This window comes from Pongo abelii, chromosome 9 (assembly GCF_028885655.2).
Source record: "Pongo abelii isolate AG06213 chromosome 9, NHGRI_mPonAbe1-v2.0_pri, whole genome shotgun sequence".
In the NCBI taxonomy this organism is placed as follows: domain Eukaryota; kingdom Metazoa; phylum Chordata; class Mammalia; order Primates; family Hominidae; genus Pongo; species Pongo abelii.
The window spans coordinates 115,224,747-115,248,324 of NC_071994.2; the positions used below are offsets into that span (position 1 = coordinate 115,224,747).

At 41.8% G+C, this 23,578-nt stretch overlaps 3 protein-coding genes across 7 annotated transcripts; 2 read left to right on the forward strand and 1 right to left on the reverse strand.

The window, feature by feature from the left end:
- The first annotated feature begins 27 nt into the window (after positions 1-27).
- Positions 28-9,954, forward strand: NKAPD1 (NKAP domain containing 1). Of its 4 annotated transcripts, none has more exons than XM_002822466.5 (6): positions 28-138; positions 1,348-1,424; positions 4,319-4,419; positions 6,514-6,663; positions 8,090-8,143; positions 8,568-9,954. In XM_002822466.5, the coding sequence occupies exons 2-6, from the start codon at positions 1,356-1,358 to the stop codon at positions 9,073-9,075; spliced, it is 882 nt and encodes a 293-aa protein (XP_002822512.1). In that variant the 5' UTR covers positions 28-138; positions 1,348-1,355; the 3' UTR covers positions 9,076-9,954. The 4 variants fall into 4 exon arrangements, with proteins under 4 accessions (XP_002822512.1, XP_024111246.1, XP_024111244.1 ...); XM_024255478.3 differs by having other exon boundaries at positions 48-138; positions 8,571-9,954; XM_024255476.3 differs by lacking the exon at positions 28-138 and adding an exon at positions 560-696.
- A 1,285-nt stretch (positions 9,955-11,239) lies between these two features.
- TIMM8B (translocase of inner mitochondrial membrane 8 homolog B) lies at positions 11,240-12,869 on the reverse strand. The gene is made up of 2 exons (XM_002822468.5): positions 12,738-12,869; positions 11,240-11,557 (listed from the first exon to the last, which is right to left on the reverse strand). Exons 1-2 carry the CDS (start codon positions 12,864-12,866, stop codon positions 11,390-11,392), a joined length of 297 nt encoding a protein of 98 aa, XP_002822514.1. The 5' UTR covers positions 12,867-12,869; the 3' UTR covers positions 11,240-11,389.
- Positions 12,870-12,920: 51 nt separating this feature from the next.
- On the forward strand, positions 12,921-21,896 carry SDHD (succinate dehydrogenase complex subunit D). Of its 2 annotated transcripts, NM_001131900.1 has the most exon segments (4): positions 12,997-13,057; positions 13,953-14,069; positions 14,975-15,119; positions 20,907-21,896. In NM_001131900.1, coding segments are annotated over 4 exon segments (480 nt in total). In that variant the 5' UTR covers positions 12,997-13,005; the 3' UTR covers positions 21,073-21,896.
- The last annotated feature ends 1,682 nt before the right edge of the window (positions 21,897-23,578 follow it).

Genomic DNA, 23,578 nt, shown 5'->3' on the forward strand with positions numbered 1-23,578 from the left:
ATGGGAGTCTCTGGGCTGCCTGTTGGTGGGACGATTTCTCAGGAGCACGACTTCCGGCCTGAAAAGGAAGTCTGCTCCTTTTTCTCCCAAACCCGCTTCTTCCCCCCTACCCCCCGCCACGCGAGGCTGCGGCGCACGGTATGGGTGTGTTTGTGTGTATTTGTGTGGGGAGGGCGTTTGGAGGGAAGGTTACCGGGAGCTCCGAGGCCGCTGGGGAACAGGGATCCCGGTGACAAAGATGGGGATATTTCCTCTGTCTTCCACTTCGAAACCTTAACCCCCGCTTCAGGCCCCCTAGATACTTTCTGGGGCCCAACCGAAGGCCGTTGCCATCCAAAGCGTCCCCAGCCTTTCTGGGGAGTGAAACTTACCCCCGGGGTTCGTCCCAGAGGAGCGTGAGCGGGGAATGCCCAGGTCAACTGGGCTGTCCGAATTCCGCGCCGGCTCAGCCTCCGGCCTCAGTCCGGGAGAGAGATCTGCCTGTCGATCTGGGCTGGGGGAAAGGCGGCAGTGGCCTGGGCCACAGGTGAGGGCAGAGTAACCAGTGGGAAGGCTGCGTTTTCACGAAGGACTCGGGTGAAGCTGCAGAGCTGCCTTTGAGCCCTGACTCCTTGGCTTCCTGGGTCGGAGGAGATCTTGTAATGGAGTGGTTCTTCGCCTCACTAACAAGATGCCTGATTTCCTCAGGATCAAGGGGTGAGTGAGCGTTGGGGTGGTTGCACAAAGCTCCTGTTAGCTACACACGAAAATATTCTTGTCATCTAGTTTTTGGAAGCTTCCGTACCAAGTAGGAAATAAAATGCCCCCAAATGGAGAAATTTAGGACATCTTTGCATTTGATGTTTTGAGTCATCAGTTTCTGTTACTGTTGACACCTGTGGTTCCTCACACTCTCAAATCTACGTATTTGCTTCAGTGCAAACTATATTGGGATTGGAGGTTTGATTTTTAATCTAGACAGTGACATACATCATTTGCCTGGGACTATGTGGCTTGGGACGTTATAGCTTTAAGGGAACTTCATCTACAAAATAGAGATGGAGATACTTGCCTCATATAAAAAATAGTTATTATGAGGCGTAAATAAAATGGTGCTCATGAAAGCACTTAATTTTATGTAGTCTTGTGCATTTTCAAAGAACTTTAATGTACATTATCTCTTCATCTCACATTAGTGTGTTTAGGCATTTCCCTCTTTTAATGGTAAAGGGAAAATTATTCTTTAGGATCTCTGACTTCTAGTTCAGTGATCCTTCCTGTACCTCATGCTTCTTTATAAAATTTAAGAAAAGATAAAGTAATAACAGAAATTATTACTAAACGTTATTTGTTGTTGATTCATTTCAGATTGAAGAATGTCCCGGATTCCACTGGGGAAAGTCCTCCTGAGGAATGTCATCCGGCACACAGATGCTCACAATAAGGTGGGAGGTACAACCTAGTTACTCCTCAACGCTTACTGAAGGCAAGCAGTGTGCCAAGCATTATTTTGGCACAACTGGGAGATACAAAGAATATTCTTGTATCTAGTTTTTGGAAGCTTCCGTACAAAGTAGGAAATAAAATGATGAATAAAATAGATAGTTATAATACAGTTTGATAAGTACTGTATAACAGAGATATTTGCAAAGTGCTTTGGAGCACTAAGGAGGAAATAATAAAATCTACTCTGGGGAATTAGAAAAGATTTTACAGAATTAGTGGTATTTGAGCTGCTGATCTTTGAACTGGTTCTTGAATAGGTATACGTTTACCAGGTATGAAAGATCATTCTGGATAGAGAGCATCATGCATTAATATGGCAGCGAGAAAGAGCATTAATCACTTGGGGCATGGCAAGAAATTTATCCAGAAAGCAGGGAAGGTAGGGGATAGTGGCAGAAGACAAGGCCTCAGTGGTAATTAGAGTTGGATTGTGATGTTTGGAGCTGAGACTTTTTCCTCTAGGCAATAAAGAAGCCATCAAATGTTTTTAAACAGGGTGTGGCATGATCATAGTTATATTTTAGAAAGATGGTTTGTCAGCTGGGTAGGGAATGAATCAGATGGGGAGATACAGAAGGGAGAGTAATTAGGAGGCAATTGCAGTATTACAGGTGAAAGATGATGAGGGTTGGCATGAAATTAGTGACAGCAGGAATGAAGAAGAGGAATTTAGGAGATAGAATCCAAAGAAGTTGGTGGCTAATTAGATTATAATGATAAGAATGGAATCTAATTTAGTTGACCCTTGAACAATGCAGGGGCTAGGGACATCAACCCCCTGCATAGTCGAAAATCCATGTATAACTTTTTACTCCCTCAAAATTTAAGTGCCAATAGCCTACTACTGACTGAAAGCCATAGTGATACCATAAACAGTGGATTAACACATATTTTTTATGTTACATGTATTATATACTGTATTCTTATAGTAAAGTAGCTAGAGAAAAGAACATTTTATTAAGAAAATCACATTGAGTAGGCTGAGGAGGAAGAAGAGGGGCTTGTTTTGCTATCTTACAGGTGGCAGAGGTGGAAGAAAATCTGAGGATAAGTGGACCTGCACAGTTGAGATTCCTGTTGTTCAAGGTCAACTGTGTAACCACCTATGTGACTGGGTAGATGATGACAATTCTGTTAATTGAGGTAAAGAAAAAAGGGGACAATTATGATAGGAAAGGTAATTAGTTTGGTTTTCAACATGTTGATGGTGAGGTGTCCAAACAGTTGAAAATTCAGACTTGGAGTAGAGGAGAAAAGTTGGGGCTGGACATAAAGGTTTCGGGATTATTGATGTATAAGTTGATGATAAGAGGTCATGAGAGTAGATGAGGTCACCTAGGAGAGCACATATAATGAAAAGAGGGCCAAGGCCCCTGGTTTAGTTTTCTTCAGTAAACTGTACTACTTTTGGTTTGATCATATTATTATTATCATATCACCTGATTCTTAAAATTATGGGCGAGGGTAAAACTGTTACCTAAGCTGCCTATGCAATTATGTTAACCTGCCCCTAGTTATGTAGTAAGCTTAGATTTAAAATGGTAGCTAGAAAAACATAAATCTAGCACAGATCTAATGAAATTATGCAGGAAGACTTAGAAATAAAATGTGTTCTTCAAACACCGCATATTCTCACTCATAGGTGGGAATTGAACAATGAGAACACATGGACACAGGAAGGGGAACATCACACTCTGGGGACTGTTGTGGGGTGGGGGGAGGGGGGAGGGATAGCATTGGGAGATATACCTAATGCTAGATGACGAGTTGGTGGGTGCAGCGCACCAGCATGGCACATGTATACATATGTAACTTACCTGCACATTGCGCACATGTACCATAAAACCTAAAGTATAATAATAATAATAAAAGAAAAAAAAAATAAATAAATAAAAGTGACAAGTTAAAGCAAAAAAAAAAAAAAAAAAAAAGAAATAAAATGTGTTCTTGTTGTTTGGGTAATCACATTCTGCTTTTCAAGAAATTCTCTAGCAGCCATACTGATTATTTTATTTTATTTTATTTTTGACAAAAATTATAACGTTACCAGAAGAGATTTAGCTTAGGGAGTTTAAAGACCTGTCCTTACTAGTTTTTTGACTTTGTTAAAATCTCTGAGCTTTTGTTTCTTTACAGTAAAATGTAATAATGGTAGCTGCTTTATTTTCCTCATGAGATTGCTTAAGGTTCAATTGAGATGATATAATTAAAATTACATTGCATTTTGGAAATGTGGCATTATCATTTTCTAATCGCAGCATAATTGCAAAATTGGTAAGGTGATGTTTGTCTATGCAGGGGTTTAAAAATTCTATTGGGGAAGAATTCCACATATTTGAGATTTACTGGATTGGACTGTTCAGCTACTTTCTAGAGAAACCAATTTGTTTTCCAGGTTCCTGATCATAGCCCAGTCTGTAGTCCAATAATTAGTGTCAGATTGTATTTTCAGCTAGTTGCTTTTTTTTTTTTTTTTTTTTTTGACACGGAGTGTCACTCCATTGCCCAGGCTGGAGTGTAGTGGCGCAATCTTGGCTCACTGCAACCTCCGTCTCCAGGGTTCAAGCGATTCTCCTGCCTCAGCCTCCTGAGTAGCTGGGATTACAGGTGCATGCTACCACGCCTGGCTAATTTTTGTATTTTTATTAGAGACGGGGTTTCACCATTTTGGTTAGGCTGGTGTCAAACTCTTGACCTCATGATCTGCCTGCTTTGGCCTCCCAAAGTGCTGGGATTACAGGTGTGAGCCACTGCGCCTGGCCAATTAGTTACTTTTCTGTAATGTAAAATTATTTTTAGTAACTTATTTTTATTTCCTTTTTAAAAATTCTAGATTCAGGAGGAATCAGATATGTGGAAAATAAGAGAACTGGAAAAACAGATGGAAGATGCTTACCGGGGGACCAAAAGGAAAATGCTACCCAGCAGTTCAAGGTGAAGTTGCAGCTCTGAGAACTGAAATAATTCTCATCTTTTTCAGAATCATCAACTTTTGTTTAAAAATACTTTGGTATATTAAGGATAAATTCAGTTCTGTGAGTCCTTAAGCCTTCCCTCTTTCGTAAATCTAGACCCAGGCATAAAGATAATGGCTGTGATGCATATGGCCCCACTCTTTGTACTTATTTACAATGGAGAGTTAAAAAATTCTACCTGAACAGTTATGAATGTGTAGGGTTCTGTGGATTCTAACCTTACCTGATAGCTTTTAACTGAAGATTTTCTACTGGAATCTTGTGGTCACTAAGCTGATCAGTCATTCCATTTTCTATTAATCTTTCATTCTTTTAGGCTTTTCTTTTTGTAGCTGGAACTGCAGGTGCATGCCACTATGCTTAGCTATTTTTTTTTTGTTTTGTAGAGGTGGTGTCTTGCTGTGTTCCCCGGGGTGGTATAGAATCCTGGGCTTATGCAGTCCTCCCACCTCAACCTCCCAGTGCTGGGATTATAAGCATGAGCCACTTGCCTGGCCTCAGACTTTTCTTCACCCTGTCTATTCACCCTCTTCACCAGATCAACAGCCTTTTCACATTACCTTAATAGCTTGAGTGTAAATATGAAGGATTATGCAGGCTTAGTTGTCTTCCTTGTGGAGAGGCCTAGGAATGCTTGAATAATTGGGAACATCCTTACATGCTTGTGAGTGTAAGAGCTACATATATAAGAAATACTTAAACTCTTTAGGAGCAGGGCTTGTGATTTTCTCATTTGCTGCTATATTCCTGCCAGCTAGACCAGTGCCTGGTACATAGGAGGCCCTTACAATTTTTTTTCTTTTTTTTTTTTTTTTTTTTTTTGAGACGGAGTTTCACTTTTGTTACCCAGGCTGGAGTGCAATGGTGTGGTCTTGGCTCACTGCAACCTTCGCCTCCTGGATTCAGGCAGTTCTTCTGCCTCAGCCTCCCAATCAGCTGGGATTACAGGCACCTGCCACCACGCCCGGCTAATTTTTGTATTTTTAGTAGAGACAGGGTTTCACCATGTTGGCCAGGCTGGTCTCGAACTCCTGAGCTCAAAGTGATCCACCCACCTTGGCCTCCCAAAGTGCTGGGATTACAGGTGTGAGCCACTGGGCCTGGCCCCTTAAAAATTTTTGATAACTGGTTAGCAGCTTACTGGCTAGTTAGTAGAAATGGTAAACAGAAGCTGGATCAGTGGTTCTCAACTTTTTTCCTACTCCAGTATTCCCATGGGTTAGACCTTGTTCCCACTGTTATTGGGACCTCTCTATAGTAAGTTGCTGGTTTGCACAGAGGGAAGTGTATTTCAGAATCTCTAGGGTAGTTTGAAGTGTCCCTAGCTATGATTATGTTCTGCTTCCCTCTTTGCATGCCCTCCTAGTTGAGAATCAGCGAGTGAACTATCACATGACACAGTCCAGAGTTGATTTCATCTCTCTATGCTTTGCAATAGGATGGGTACTAATTTTTTTCTTTTTTTCTTTTTTTTTTTCCTGAGACGGAGTCTCACTCTGTTGCCCAGGCTGGAGTACAATAGCATGATCTGGGCTCACTGCAACCTGTGCCTCCCCGGGTTCAGGCAGTTTTCCTGCCTAAGCCTCCCAAGTAGCTGGGACTATAGGCGTGTGCCACCACACCTGACTACTTTTTTTGTATTTTTAGCAGAGACAGGGTTTCACCATGTCCCCCAGGCTGGTCTTGAACTCCTGACCTCAAGTGATCCACTCGCCCCAGCCTCCCAAAGTGCTGGGATTACAGGCATGAGCCACTACACCTGGCCTGGTCAGATTTTTTTCCACTGGACTTTACAAATGTACAGAGAGGAACAGATAATCAAAGTGCTGGGATTACAGGCATGAGCCACTGCACTAGGCCTGGTCAGATTTCTTCCACTGGACTTTACAGATGTATGGAGAGGAGCAGATAATGTCTTTACCTTTTTTTTTTAAACAGTATCATGTTGTTTCCTCCCCCCTCAGCTTGTTCCATGAGTTTTGTGCATGATGTTCCATAAAGTAAACTCACAGATTGTTTTTACATCTAAAAGTTCTTCTGCTTTCTCTTTTAGCCGGATGCGCAGTGATGGTTTTGATGAAGAAAGTCAAAGAGACTATTGGAGGCCAAAGAATGAAATTTCTGGGACACTGGAAGATGATTTTCTTAAAGCTAAATCCTGGAACAAAAAGTTCTATGATTATGAAGCAAACATGCCAGACAGGTTTGTGATTAATTCCTGTGAGCATTAATGTTTGGCCTGAGAACATGTACTTATCAAAATTAATTGTCCCCACAAAAAACTTGTGTACAAAAGTTCATACCAGCATTATTAATAATGGCCCCAAAAAATAATGGCCAAGTAATCCAAATGTCTGTCAACTGATGAATGGGTAAACAAAATGTGATATATCCATACAATGGAATATTACTTGGCAGTAAAAGAAATGAAGTACAGATACATGTTACAACGTGGATAAACCTTGAAAACATTATGCTAAGTGAGAAGAAAGAAGCCAAGTCACAAAAGACCACATATTGTATGATTCTATGTATGTACTATGTCCATACATAACTGTATGATTCCATTTATGTGGTAGGCAGTTCCATAGAGACAGAAGGTAGATTAGTGATTGCCCTGGGCTGGAGGCACTACACTTTCAATTCCATGATATGTGAATTATACTTCATAAAGTTGTTATTTTAAAAAAACAGGCCAGGTGCAGTGGCTCATGCCTGTAATCCCAGTACTTTGGGAGGCTGAGGCGGGCGGATCACGAGGTCAAGAGATTGAGACCATCCTAGCCAACATGGTGAAACCCTGTCTCTACTAAAAATACAAAAAGTAGCCGGGCGTGGTGGCATGCGCCTGTAGTCCCAGCTACTCGGGAGGCTGAGGCAGGAGAATCGCTTGAACCCAGGAGGTGGAGGTTGCAGTTGAGCTGAGATTGCACCACTGCACTCCAGCCTGGCAACTGAGTGAGACTCTGTCTCAAGAAAAAAAGAAAAATAAAAAAATAAGGCTCGGCGCGGTGGCTCATGCTTGTAATCCCAGCACTTTGGGAGGCCAAAGCGGGCAGATCATAAGATCAGGAGTTTGAGACCAGCCTGGCCAACATAATGAAACCCCATCTCTACTAAAAATACAAAAATTAGCCAGGCATGGTGGCACACGCCTGTAGTCCCAGCTACTCGGGAGGCTGAGGCAGGAGAATCACTTGAAATCGGGAAGTGGAGGTTGCAGTGAGCTGAGATCACGCCACTGCACTCCTGCCTGGGCAACAGAGTAAGACTCCATCTCAAAAAAAAAAAAAAAATTGTCCCCATGTAGACAGCATGATATTATGAAGTGTTTTTGGAAAAGTGCTTCACAGCTAAAGAGCAGAGTGTAAGAGTTCGTTAGTGTTTCTTAAGGAAAGCAATGGCAAGTTCTCTTACAAATCGACAAAATGATCATGTATGTCTGAAGTAATAGTGTACAGTACAGGAAATGTAGCTGTTACTGAGCTATAATGGGGGCTTGGTTCTACCATATCTCTATTTGTGTTTATGTTTGTGTATGCATGTACTCCAAAGTCTTTCTAATGTTGCTTTAATTTCCAAAAATGTATGCATTGCTTTAACAATACATGTGATGTGTCATATTACAGATGGGGTCACAGTGGTTATAAAGAGTTATACCCTGAAGAATTTGAAACAGACAGGTAAGGAAAATAGACTTACTGAAAGAAACTAAGATGGTACAAAATCTGTATTATAAATTGATTTCCTAACTTTTACAAAGAATATACTTGCCAAAAAAAATGTAGCTAAAGAAACAATAGGTGATTTAGTTAGGAGGTGATCCCTGTTTTCCCATTCTCTGGTTGATGTTTGGCATGTCTGTAAGCATTTTGGTTTTTATATATAGTATTCCATACAGTAACTCAGCATGGCAGCTTAGAATTTTTATCTTCATTTTAAAGATGAGGAAACAACTCAATGAGAATATTAAAGTGTTAAAGTATATGTTAAAGTGCTTATTTAAAATTCAGATGTTAACCTCAATTTTTTTATCTAGAATGCATAATAGTAAAATAATATGCTTTTTTTTTACATAAAAGCTTCTATTTTTTACTTTTTTATTAGTAGTGATCAGCAAGATATTACCAACGGGAAGAAAACATCTCCCCAGGTAAAGTCATCTACCCATGAATCCCGCAAACACAAGAAGTCAAAGAAATCCCACAAAAAAAAGCAGAAAAAAAGGTCACACAAAAAACAGAAGAAAAGCAAAAAGGAAGCTACAGATATAACAGCAGATTCCTCGAGTGAGTTCTCAGAAGAAACTGGGGCTTCTGGTACAAGGAAAAGGAAACAACCACATAAGCGCAAGAAAAAATCCAGGAAAAAGTCTCTCAAAAAACCTGCTTTATTCTTAGAGGCAGAAAGTAACACTTCACATTCAGATGATTCAGCATCCAGCAGTTCTGAGGAAAGTGAGGAAAGAGACACTAAGAAAACCAAAAGGAAAAAGAGAGAGAAAAAAGTCCATACCTCTGTAGCCAACAATGAAATACAGGAGAGGACAAACAAACGCACAAATTGGAAAGTAGCTACAGATGAAAGGTCTGCTGAGAGCTCAGAGGATGACTAAATGGGAAATACTATTGTTTTCCACATGACTGTGGATATTTACAGTTCTTACTCCTTGTGGTTTTTCCAGTGACTCTTGTTCAGCACGGGGCCTGAGGTCAGAGCTATCTTGTGCCATCTGTATGTTCTGACAGACTTCTTGTCTTCTATTTTGGTGTTAAGCTTGATCCCCTTTTCTTGTTAAAAGGGAATCTGGTATTTTGTTATGAAGGTTTCTTGAAGAGATTATTTTTTTGCAATTAATTATGTTTAGTGTAGAGTGCATATACAGCAAATTAAAGGACCCAGAAAGCTGGATCCAATAGTGACCTGGGTACACCAATCGGAATATTGAATTTGGGGAAGTCAAGGGCTGGGATCAAGAGGTGGATTGGAACTAATGCCATGTAGGATGGTATGACAAGGCAACACTATATTGCTCTCTGTTTATATAGCAGGTGTCACAACTGACTTGTCTTTAGCCTTGGTGCTTTGATCCTTCTATATTTTGACCCCACAGGTGTGGTCCGGTTTACTTAATCAGGACATGGGCCTAAGAACAAACCTTTTCCCTTCATGATAACATCCATAGACAACTTATTAGAAGGGACTAGAGTTTCTGCAAATTTCCCTGCTGGACGGGGCCTACAGCTAAGTATACGCCTAAACATGGTAATTGGATATTAAATGGTTTTTTAGTTCCATTGCTGTATATTTGCCTAAATGGACTTGTGTTCAAATTATTTCTTCAGTTGTCATAGATAATTCTGTACCAAATGGGGAAGAATTAGGAAATAATCATGTTGTTTAATGGTACTCTGGATTCAGGGCAGCAACTGCCATTTAAATGTTGTCTTGTTCATTTCTAAATCTGTTAATGAAGTTTAGGTTTTCTCTGAAACTAAGTTGAATTATTTCCAAAATGAAACAGGCTTCTCAGGGACATATCCACTTCTTCCCAGTCTGCCTTTGGATTAAAGCACCAAGCAGAGACCACATTATTTCCCTTTGCTATACTGTGATCCTTAGTATGTTAATTCTTAAGAAACCAAAATATCACTGAAAGAAGGCTGGCAGAACACAAGTGCATTTTTTCACTATGGGAAGAAAGATCAAGTGACATATTATTTTTTCCTGGTTGTCACTTAATGGGCTGAGTAAAAAGCTTGAAAACTCAGACTTTTGGTCTTGGTTCTGCCACTGATTGGTTATGAGGAGGCCCAGAGCAGGTAAGTTCACCTTCCTGGCCTTACTTTCCTGATGTGTAATACGGAATTACTTCACAGTAGCATGACAGTATGACACCAGCAGTAGATACAACTATGATGACATTCCATGAGTTGGTATTTTTAGTTCTAACTGCTAAATTTGTTCTCTTTACGGGACAGATTTCTAATAAAGTGCTTGGTCTTAAAATACATGGTTGGACAGAGGTGCCCTATCCCTTAACTATGAGCAGGTGCTACCTTTTGGGATATTTATTTGAAATTTTAATACTTTGGTACTCAATTGTCAGTGTTCCATGGTGTGTATTTTCATTTTTGGGATTAGTGGGGGCCTAAAGGGAGAGGAATAGTCTCTAATTACTACCTCTTAACCTAAAGCAATTATTTTGTTCCTGGAGCAAGTTAAATCTTTGTTGGAAGGAGCTTTGGCCATATATTTTTTAGCATGCATTGTTTCTGTGCCCTGAAAGTACCTGAAAGGTTTTAAGCACAGACTCAGGAAAATGTGCCAGTAGAACAGGCCATCTCCAGGAAATTGGCTCTATTTGGGTCCTGACCTTCCCTTCCTCCCAAGTTAGCAGGCTTGTTCTTTCACAAGGAATACACATCTTGCCTTTTTTTTTTTTTTTTTTGCCATGTTTTCCTTTTCTTGGTCATGTATAAGCAATAAAGCTGTTTTTTGTTCTTCATCTTTCTTAACCCCATATTTTCTTCTATGCCTTAGGCTTTGATGGTTTTTCCAACCCCCTTAATACGGCTTAGGGTGGTTTTTCGAAACCTACAATCCCCCATTTGCACTACTGGCCATGGAACATTTATTTCTAGTGTTCCTGCCAATCAGAGATCTCTATATTAAATTCTAAAATGGGATTAAAAGAAGAGTTGGAGAATTCACACTTATTGAGTAACTGATGTCATACAACCTGGAATTTCTGAATTCCAAATAAATAAATTTCACTCTTTGAACATTTCATCTTTTACTTTTTAGCACCAACAGACTTGATAACAGCCTGATGCTGATCTGACAGTGGGTTGACAGCCTTCCCCCACTGGCCCTTAAGTCTGCTTAATAACAAGTCCTTTGCTTCTGTCATTCTCCTGGGGGATGGCCTACTGCCCTCCTTTCTGTACAATCTGGGCAAACCGACTGGTGATGGCAAGAGTGGTGTCAATGAAGCGGTCTACACAGCTGGAGAGACAATTTTCAGTGCGAGAGTCTAGGCGATTCCCTGGCTTCTCCACACATTTATCCCAACATAACTCCATGAAGTGATGCACCTAAAAGGAAAGAAAAACAATAACCATTGGGGTCTGCAGATAGGCCTAACTCTTGTTTATTAACTTCTCACTTTTTGACACCTGAAAAAACCATTCTTGAAATCAACCACGGAGTCACTTTGGGCTCTTCTCTTTCTTCATTTCCTAATTAGTCACCAATATTGATCCAGATCCTCGTCCCTACAGATTGTACATTCTCACATAGGACTAATAACCTTTTATATTCCCCAAAGTAGCTAGCACCAGTGTGAACAAACTAGGGAACCAATTAATTTCCCCAAACTATTGCACTCATTTTATTCCAAACCTATCCCCTAGACAAGGTAATTGTTCCATTAACCTTTTGGGGGTTATGGATCCACTCCCCAGAAAAATGCACATACAGGCACAGAAATTATGTGCACTTTCATTAGAATGTTCAGGGCCCAAAGATTTCTAGCCAGGGTTCTTGCTGGTCATCCCAGCACCCTCTTCCTCCCATCCAAAAGGAAAAAAATAACCATTTTACCAAGAGCTTACTATTTGTGGGGCTGGGTGCTAAGAAATCAGTTCTCTCTAAGGTCCTCAAGGATAGCTGTCATCACCTCCCATTTAAGAGGCGTGATTATGTAGTCCAAGGTCATGTAGCCAGCAAGAAGTCAGGCCGCGTTAGAACCATGTCCGAAGGGCTCCAAACCCTTGTTCTAAATCCATAGTCTACAGCGACTACTTCAGAGTCCACCTTCCTCCGATAATGTTCTAGTCGTTTTCAAATACATTGTCGCATATGATCCTCACAATCCAGTGAGGCAGTGAGGTGAAGGCGAAACCAAAACCCACAGTGGATGAGTATCTTTTCTACGGGCACGTGGCCTGCAAGGAGTAGAGGGAGGATGAGAACCCACATCTTTCGAATGCCAGCCCAGTCATGTCGCCGGCTAACTAGGCTCCCGTACCCTTGCGTCGCCCAAATCTTCCCTGCTTTACACCTTTTCTTTTCTCCACGCTACGCTTACATATCCGGCACCTGAGCACTACCGGTCACCAGGGACAGGAGAGCCATGACTTGTCTTTCGTGAGGGGAATGGGATGCAGCCGGGATCGAGCACCAGTGAGCCGCCAGTGTACAGACCTCCGAGCGTGCCCAGGACCACCAAGGAAGGTGAAACTTCCTTTCCCTTTACCCTCCCCGTCCCCGCACCTGTGCAGTAAACTGCGCCTTCTGCTGCTCGGCGGCTACCAGGCGCTGCAACTCCGCTTCATCCGCTTCACCCAGCTCCGCCATTGTTCGCCTCAGGCTCGCCACCTTCCGACAACCGTGTTTGCGCATGCGCGACGGGTGTGCACCGCCTCTCGACTTCCGGTTCACTCAGCATTTCCCTCCTCCCTGTTTTGTTTCGTCGTCGTGGTGGGAATTGTCGCGTAAGTGCTTCCGGGTTGGTGGATGACCTTGAGCCCTCAGGAACGAGATGGCGGTTCTCTGGAGGCTGAGTGCCGTTTGCGGTGCCCAAGGAGGCCGAGGTGAGGGGTCTTCGCGCCCTGAGGTGCTTAGCGCAGCCTCCAGCCAGGGAAGGGGATGGAAGTGAGGACTCATCTGCCGGGTGGGAGATGTCTTGAGGAGAAGAAAATACCGAAATCACAGCAATGGCCACTGTAGTCTAGGGGTCCAGATGTTTACCCAAACGTATATTTCACTTGCTGTGAGCTGACGAGTTGACGGAATAATCAGAAAGAGAGCTCCCTCTGGAAGTTGCAGTCCTAATGAGGCTAATCCGCATAGCAGTTCTGTTTTCTCCCCGTTCACTGTCCCTAGAATGCTCCCCACTCGCTCCCACCCTGAGTCGGGAAAGAGGGTTAGGAGCTTGCCCATTTCTTCTGGAGTTGGTGTGTTTGGGTGTGGGAGTGGAGGGGGGATCAGTTCGAAAATCATTTAACCTGGGCATTTGTGTTACCTCAGGCACTGTAGTAATGCTAGGATACAAATGTGAAGAAAACATAGTTCCCGCCCTCAAAGAGCTTTCATTCTGATGAGGAAAACACTGTCATAGTAGTCCGGGCAAGATGAGGTCCTGAACTAGGAAAGTAGCACAAAGAAAAGAAGATTGTCTCAAGAACTGTTAAAGAGATATGCCAATAGGATTTGGCGATTGAATTTAGGGGAAAAGTCTCATGATTTCCAGGTTACTGAGTTAGGTTAAAGAATGCCTGAGGTGTCATTAAATAAAGTAGGGAACATGCAGATGTTCCCTAGTCTTAACTTCAAAGTAACCCCAGTGAAATAGATGCTATCTTCATTTTACAAATAAGATGATATCCCCTATTTATTGTTAAGTAGCTTACCTATGGTCGTTTAGAAAGTTTGTCAGTCCTGTTAAAGGAGAGGTTCTTATGATCATCCTAATGATTCTTTCCTCAGCTCTGTTGCTGCGAACCCCAGTGGTCAGACCTGCTCATATCTCAGCATTTCTTCAGGACCGACCTATCCCAGAATGGTGTGGAGTGCAGCACATACACTTGTCACCGGGCCACCATTGTATGTTCTCTCCATCGCTGCTGCTTTCTGGGCTCTAGCCATCTTTACCTTCACTAATGGTCATGCCTTTAGCAGGACTTCCTACCTGTAGGGGGCTCTTGTGTCCAACTTTGTCAAATGAAGACCTAGTTTACACCTTTGGGCAGACAGTGCCATTATGGTTGAATGATGCCATTTATAATCATAGAAGACCTTCTAGCCTAAGTCTTTAAAAATTTTTTTCTTTTGTTTTCTTTTTTTTTTGGAGACAGAGTCTTGCTCTGTTGTGCAGGCTGGAGTGCAGTCGCGCAGTCTTGGCGCACTGCAACCTCCACCTTCTGAGTTCAAGCAATTCTCCTGCCGCCGCCTCCCGAGTAGCTGGGATTACAGGCGCCCACCACCACGCCCAGCTAAGTTTTGTACTTTTAGTAGAGACAGGTTTCACCGTGTTGGCCGGGCTGGTCTCAAACTCCTGACCTCCTCAAACTCCTGACCTCAGCTGACCTCAGCTGATCTGCCCACCTCAGCCTCCCAAAGTGCTGGGATTGCAGGCGTGAGCCACCACGTCCAGCCCACTAACTTACATTCATAAGGTATCTGTTCACTTCACTGAACCAAGACTGGCTTAATTCTGTAGCAATACAGCAATTCTGTATTTTATCCATCTTCTTGGATCTGTCTTCTAATCAATATGTAGGCATTGAGATACCCTTGTGCTAAAAGACTTCAAAAAACAGAGATAAAGACTTCAAAAAACAGAGATACCTTCTCTCTCAACTACTATTTTGATATTTTACTTCCTTTGTACTCAGAGTTATATCCTATATGTACACTGCCTGTCAGTTTGGGTTACTGTGTGGCATATGTTGAACATGAAAGATGTGTGTTTCTCACATCGACTTTTATGAATCTGGTCCTTTTTGTAGCTGGCTCCAAGGCTGCATCTCTCCACTGGACTAGCGAGAGGGTTGTCAGTGTTTTGCTCCTGGGTCTGCTTCCGGCTGCTTATTTGAATCCTTGCTCTGCGATGGACTATTCCCTGGCTGCAACCCTCACTCTTCATGGTCACTGGCAAGTATAGCAATTCCAAATATAGTTGTCTGCTCAGTTTGTTTGCTGTGAGCTTGTCTTATGTATTATATATGAGGGAGAAGTTGATTGAAATGCCCTAAATTTGTTGAAAACTTTAAAATATATATAAAATATGTATATGCCTAGATTTATATATCCGCCTGCCTATTCAATGTCTTTCAATTCGATTTCCGTGTCTAATAGCATTTTGAATGTAGCCTGTCAAACTGAGTTTCTGATCTCCCCTAATCTGTTCCTCCTGCACTCTTGCCCCGTCTGAACTAATGGCATTTCCAGTTTTCTCTTTGTTCAAATCTAAACCTGGTAAGCTCCAAACTTGGTCATTATCCTTGACTCTAGTAGTAGTCTCCTAGCTGGTCCCCATTTGGGTCCATTCCCAACACAGCAGACCCAGTGATCTTGTTAAAATGTTAATTAGAATAAGACATTCCCCTTCTCAAAACCCTATTTTGTCTCTTCATGTTACTCAAAGTCAGAATTCTTAGGGTTGTCTGTAGACTGTACATGATTGAACCACCTGTTTCTTCCCTCATTTTTAGCTGCTCTCTCTCTCACTCACACTGCCTTCCTTGAGATTCCTTGAACATGCCAGGGACATTCCAGGTCTCAGGGCTTCTCTTACTGCTTCTGCCTGAAACTCTTTTTCTAGCTATACACTTGGCTTGTTTCTTCATCTCCTTCAGGTCTTGAATGCCATTCTCTCAACAAAGCCTTCCCTAACCACTTATTCAAAATTGCAGTTTCTGTCCTGCCATTCCTTGTCTCTCTTGCTTGTTTTATTTTTCTCAATAGCACTTACTGCCTTCTAATATACTACATTATCTGTTTATTATTTTATATAGTAATTGCTTCCTTGCATTTTATCACCCAAATGTATATCCCTAAATAGTATAGTTTATTCTTGCCTCTTAAAAAAAAAAAAGAGATGTATATGGGTGGATTATTTTGTTATTTTTACTGTATTTGTTTGCTGTTGTGCCTCTAGAGCCTAGAACTACTCTCTGGTATGTGACGTATAGCACTCAGTAAATACTTGCTGAATGAATGAGTATCCAGCATCTGTTTGTTTGTTTGTTTGTCTATTTATTTATTTATTTATTTTTTGAGACAGAGTCTTGCTCTGTTGCCCAGGCTGGAGTGCAATGGTGTGATCTCAGCTCACCACGACCTCTGCCTCCCAGATTCAAGCGATTTTCCCTGCCTCAGCCTCCCAAGTAGCTGGGATTACAGGCGCGCACCACCACATCCAGCTAATTTTTTTGTATTTTTAGTAGAGACGGGGTTTTGCCATGTTGGCCAGGCTGGTCTGGAACTCCTGACCTCAGGTGATCTGCCCGCTTCAGCCTCCTAAAGTGGTAGGATTACAGGCGTGGGCCACCATGTCCGGCCCAGCTTTTGTTTATTTTATCTGGTATAGTTTATATGACTTTGTACGTTAATGAACCTTCTAAAATGAGGGTAAATGACAGGTTGGGTTCCTTGAGTTGTTCGTTTTAAGTTTTGCAGGGACAATATGTTGTCATTGTGGGGAGTAGGGAGGCACTTTCGGATTGTTGAAACTGGAAGTACTTTGAAGAGTATCTTAACCAACTCTTTTATTTTACAAATTTGGAAACTAAGACCCAGGGAGGTTAAGTGACTTGTCAGAATCATTTTCTAGCTAGTGTTAAAGATTTTTTTTTCTTTTTTTTTTGGGACGGAGTCTAACTCTCGCCCAGGCTGGATGGAGTGCAGTGGCGCGATCTTGGTTCACTGCAACCTCTGCCTCCTGGGTTCAAGCAATTCTCATGCCTCAGCCTCCCAAGTAGCTGGGATTACAGGCATGCGCCAGCACGCTTGGCTCAGTTTTGTATTTTAAATCGAGACGGGGTTTCACCATGTTGGCCAGGCTGGTCTTGGACCCCTGACCTCAAGTGATCCTCCCACCTTGGCCTCCCAAAGTGCTGGGATTATAGGTGTGAACCACTGTGCCCAGCCTAAAGGGCTTTTAATTATCTGGTTTTGTAGGACTGGTTAGGAGAATGAGTTGTTGTTGATGTTGTTTTTTAACCACATAGATCTTTCCAAATAAAAGATTCCAGTTGCATATGAAATATTAGATCACAAGTACGGTAAGTAATATTTCTCTAACATATCATCCCTCTTGAAGGAGCTGTCTATAATGTGCTCCACTTCCTCAACACTGAGTCTCTTTTAGCCTGTATTAATTGGGGTCTTATCCCAACTATATAACTTAGGTTATTCTTACCAAGGGCACTGAAGGCCTTCATCTTTCCAAATCCGGTTGTCTATTCTCTACCCTCCACTTCCTTGAAGTCTCAGCAGCCTTCAACTTAATTAACAATTCTCCCTGTAAGTCACTTTTCTATGGCTTTCCAGATGCATAGAAGTCTCCTCTGCCAGATCCTTCTCCTCTTGTCTGACCTTGAGATGACAAAATCTCCAGGGCTGAGTCATGGCCTTCTTAATTTCTCCATCTGTACCCTTTTTTAGGTGAGCTCAGATCTGACCTGTTTTTCTGAGCTGCAGACTTGTTTATCTGATTGTCTAATTGACATCCACTTGGATGTCTGATAGTTATCCCAGATCTAACATTGGCCAAATCACTCTTTTTTCCCCCCAAATCTCCCTTGATTTCTCCTTTAAAACCCCCTTCTCAGTTAAAGCTATGTTCAAACTAAAATTCTTAGGAGTCATTCTAGATATTTCTTTTTGTTCTTACCCCACTTATTCCGTCAGTTCTGTTCTTTCTTTAAAAAATAGTCTGAATCGGCCAGGCGTGGTCTCACGCCTGTAATCCTAGCACTTTGGGAGGCCGAGGCGGGCAGATCATGAGGTCAGAAGTTTGAGACCAGCCTGGCCAATATGGTGAAACCTTGTCTCTACTAATAATACAAAAATTAAGCTGGGCGTGGTGGCACGCACCTTTAGTCCCAGCTACTTGGGAGACTGAGGCAGAAGAATCGCTGGAACCCAGGAGGCGGAGGTTGTAGTGAGCCGAGATCATGCCACTGCACTCCAGCGTGGGTGACAGAGTGAGACTCTGTCTTAGAAAAACAAAACTCTGAATCGGGGTTGGGGGGAAGGGGAGGGAGAGCATTAGGATAAATACCTAATGTATGCGGAGCTTAAACCCTAGATGATGGGTTGATAGGTGCAGCAAACCACCATGGCACATGTATACCTGTGTAACAAACCTGCACGTTCAGCACAGGTATCCCAGAACTTAAAGTAAAAGAAGAAAAAAAAAGGAAAATGGACATTATTAGAAAAAAAAATAGTCTGAATTGTCACTTTACACCCTGTCACCAGCCTAGGTTAAGCCAACAGTCTCACCTAGGCTACTTCGGTTGCCTTCTAACTAGTTTCCTGTTCAGTTGTTGCTCTTTCCCCCACCCACTCTGTTCATTCATCACACTACAGCCATAGTGACCTTTTTAAAACGTAAAAATATATTCCTCCAAAGTAGATATACAAATGGCCAATAAGCACATGAGAAATTGCTCAGCATCATTTGTCATTAGAGAAATGCAAATCAACACCACAATGAGATGCCACCTGACACCCCATTAGGATGGCTGTAATAAAAGATGGACAGTTTTAAGTGTTCCTGACGACTTGGAGAAATTGGAACCCTCGTGGTTCTGCTGGGAATATAAAACTTTTCAATCACTTTGGAAAAGCAGTTACAACAAAAAGTTAACCTTAGAGTTACCATCTGACTCAGCAATCTACTTTTAGGTGTATACCCAAGAGAATTGAAAACATGTCCACACAAAAAACTTGTACAGGAATGATCATAGTGGCATTATTTATAATAGCCAAAGAGTGGAAACAATCCAAATGTCTGTCAGCAGATGAATAGCTAAACAAAATATGGTGTATTCATACAATAGAATATTCAGCCATACAAAGGAATGATGTATTGATAAATGCTATGACATGGATGAACACTGAAAACATTATGCTAAGTTGACACAAAGGCCATATATTGTATGGCTTTTTTTTTTTTTTTTTTGAGACAGAGTTTTGCTCTTGTCGCTCAGGCTGGAGTGCAGTGGTGCAATTTGGCTCAGCATGATCTCGGCTCGACACAATCTCAGCTTACTGCAACCTCCGCCTCTTGGGTTCAAGCGATTCTCCTGCCTCAGCCTCCCGAGTAGCTGGCATTACAGGCACGTGCCACCATGCCCGGCTAATTTTGTATTTTTTGTAGAGACGGGGTTTCTCCTTGTTGGTCAGGCTGGTCTCGAATTCCCAACCTCAGGTGATCCGCCCGCCTCACCCTCCCAAAGTGCTGGGATTACAGGTGTGAGCCACCATGCCCAGCGGTGTATGGGTTCTTTTATATGAAATGTCTAGAACAGGCAAATCCATAGAGACAAAGTAAATTTGTAGTTGGGTAGTGGGCTAATAGGTAGAGGGTTTCTTTTTGGGGTAATGAGAATGTTCTGGAATTAAATAATGATGATTGCACAACTCCATATACTAAAAACCACTGGATTATATACTAAAAAGGGTGAATTTTTTTTATGGCATTTTACTTACATTTCAATAAAACTGTTATAAAAATAGTAAAATTAAGTCACTCCTAACCTCAGGCACTCCCTGCTTAAAACGTATCAGTGGTTTCCTATCATATTTCATATAAAATTCAGATTCCTTATCATGCCCTTCAAGACCCTATGCAACCGACCCCTGCCTTCCTCTGATCTCTGCTTCACCCCTGTGCTCCAGCCACACAAGTCTTACTATTCATTAGAGACGCCACTTTGGTTTGGATGTTCTCATTCATGTCTTCCTTTCTAAAGTGTTTCTTCCCAGTACATATGTATTTACTTTTTCCTTCTCATTCACTAGTATATTCCATAAGGGCAGGGATGCTGTCTCACTTATTATACTCCCAACATTTATGGCAGATTCTGGCACATGATATCTACTTAATAAATTCTTTTTGAATTAATTAAAAATACTGTAGAGTTTTAGTTATTTTTAGTTATTGAGGCGAAAGGATCACTTGCAGCCAAGAGTTCAAGACCAGCCTGGGCATCATAGTGAGACTGCATCTTTAAAGAAATAAAAAACAGGCCAGGCGTGGTAGCTCACACCTGTAATCCCAACACTTTGGGAGGCTGAGGCGGGCAGATCACAAGGTCAGGAGTTCAAGACCAGCCTGGCCAATATGGTGAAACCCTGTCTCTACTAAAAATACAAAAATTAGCTGGATGTGGTGGCGGGCACCTGTAGCCGCAGCTACTTGGGAGGCTGAGGCAGGAGAATCACTTGAACCCGGGAGGCGGAGGTTGTAGTGAGCTGAGATCGTGCCACTGCACTCCAGCCTGGGCAAAAGAGCGAGACTCTGTCTCAAAAAAAAAAATAAATAAATAAAAAGAAATAAAAAACAATTAGCCAGGCATGGAGGCATGCTCCTGTAGTCCCGGCTACTTGGGAGGCTGAGGCAGGAGGATCACTTGAGCTCAGGAGTTCGAGGCTGTAGTGAGCTATGATCAGGCCACTGCACTCCAGCATGGGCAACAGAATAAGACTTTGTCTCTAAAAAAAAGTCACTAGAAATAGACTTACTGACATACACACGCAAAAGGCTATACAGAATCCCCTAAAGAAGCAAACAGTGACAGTGGAGTGGCAAATGGAGACATTGCATTTGAACTTGACAGATCGTTTTTTTGCAGCCAAGTTATCTGTATAGTCTTCTAATTTCACTGTGGTTTTTCATTGATGTTATGATTTTTTCTTTTTCTTTAGGGGCCTTGGACAAGTTGTTACTGACTATGTTCATGGGGATGCCTCGCAGAAAGCTGCCAAGGCAGGGCTTTTGGCACTTTCAGCTTTAACCTTTGCTGGGCTTTGCTATTTCAACTATCACGATGTGGGCATCTGCAAAGCTGTTGCCATGCTGTGGAAGCTCTGACCTTTCTGACTTCATACTTTGAAGAACTGATGTATGCCTCTTTGCCTCTGCTTTGTCATGCCATTAAGCTCACAATAAGGAAGAAATAACAGATAAGTCCATTGGTGGACAGCCTTCTTCTCTTAATCACAAGATTATTTTCAGAATTTAATCTTTGAGGAAAAGGTTTGAGAGGAATTATATCTAAGATGTGAGACTGAGTTCTGTATTCTCGTGAGTTAATGGGGTTGCCTCCCAGCTTCTTATAAGACTCACAGTATAACTAAACATGATATATCAGCTTTTGCCTTTTAATTTATTAATCTCTTAAAGAGAATCCAGCTTTATTACGATTAGTATATGATCAAACTTCCATATTTGCCTTGGGAATAATGGACAAAGGGAAATACTGTTAATTCATGAATAAAAACTTTGCAGAAAATTAGACAGTGTTTAATTTTCGAAAACTTCCCTCTCTAGTCAGTAGATACCACCTACTGATGGTTACATATACTAGGGAAATTTTAAAATCAGGAAATGCTGATATCTCATATTATAAATTTCTAAATCCTAGGAAGAAACGCTTGGAGTGCTTCTGAATATACAGAAGTTCCATTTAAGGGCAAGTTTCCCCGTAGACGTATCAAAATGCTACCAATTGTAAACTGAGATTTAATTCTCAAATGTATTCTACTTGTTTTAAAACAATCTGTCCACAAATATAAAACTGTAAGTAATAAATTGTTATTTTCGCACAATGGGAATCTCTAATGTGAAAATGTATTCTATGAAAATAATTTTTTTAAATAAAATGTTGTATAATAAAAGTGTCTTCTACGCTTTTATGTATTAGCTATCAGTAGTTTTATTCATTAGAATTAGGTGTCTGTTGCATCCACAGCATGAAAACAAAATTGGGTGTTTTTTTTTTTTTTGAGACGGAGTCGCACTCTGTCACCCAGGTTGGAGTGCAGTGGCGTGATCTCGGAGCACTGCAAGCTCCACCTCCCAGATTCATGTCATTCTCCTGCCTCAGCCTCCCGAGTAACTAGGATTACAGGCACCCGCCACCATGCCCAGCTAATATTTTGTATTTTCAGTGGACATGGGGTTTCACTGTGTTAACCAGGATGGTCTCGATCTCCTGACCTCGTGATCCACCCATCTTGGCCTCTAAGAGTGCTGGGATTACAGGCATGAGCCACCCCGCCCAGCCAAAATTGAGTGTTTAAATTTCCTGGGGCTTAACAGTTAGGTAAATCAGACACAAAGTACTGGAAAACAAAAAGGACTTACATGTAATAGGCAGAAATATACCAAGTGTATAAGTAATTTGATATAAATAGAGTATAAGATTTAATATTTAAGTAGGAATAAGAACTATGTCCAGATTATGGTGTTCTGTGAATACCAGCCTTTGGAATTCAGATTATATTCTATGTGTATTTAGTCTGGTCTAAGAGTTGAGTGTAAGGCATGATGCTGTCTTCTATCAATATAGAGTAACTGGGACTAAGCACATTTTACTCACCAAGGACCTTACTGGGAAGCTGAGGCAAAGGAAGAGTTTTTACTCACAAAGGACCTTACTGGGAAGCTGAGGCAAAGGAAGAGTATGTGTTTATGAATGTGTACTAGGGGTTAAAGACGTGCTCTCCTTAATGTGCCTGTGGTCTTGTAGGAGACTCAAGTGTACATTAGGGTTTAGGAAGAGGTGATTAATTCTGTTTCGGGTTTCAAAAGGGGGTGATGCCTGAATAACAGTGGCACACCAACAGATAGTGGTGGTGGGACCAGTCCACCCTGGTGGGAGAGAATATATAAACAATATTCTGACATTGTTTAGAATTGCTGATGCTTGATGATGATAAAAAACAAATGGACTAAAAGTCAATTTTATTGTTTTAAAATTCTCTATAGACAATGGATCCCCTCCCTACCTTGTAGTGTCATTCCTTCCCTCCCCTAGCCCTCAGTATACTGCTGCTGTAGAGTGGAGTGATGAAATGGAGTCTTCCATAAAGTCAAAATGGGGATGGCAGTGACTCTGGATAATATGGGAATCCGTAGCTATCTCCAATACCGTCAGATCTAATACCATCAGATCCTAGATAAACAAGGCTGTCTAGTGCTAATAAGCTTCATTAGATGGTGAACGAAGTTGGAGTGGAGGCTGGTTGGGCACTGTCTGCCCCATGTCCCTGCTGGTTTGGTCATTAGGATGGAGCTGAGCTGTCTTTGGGAAGTCAGTAGGTTGCTGTGAGCTGCTGGAAAATGAGGCAAGATTCCGGAAAGGTGCTGTGGCTCATGCCTGTAATCCCAGCACTTTGGGAGGCTGAGGCAGTAGGATTGCTTGAGGCCAGGAGTTTAAAACCAGCGTGGGCAACATAGCAAGACCCTGTCTCTACAAAAATACGATAAAACAAAAAAAAGATTAGCCAGGCATCACTAGCAGTGGCATGTGTCTGTAGTTCTAGCTACTTGGGAGGCCGAGGTGGCAGAATTGTTTGAGCCCAGGAGTTTGAGG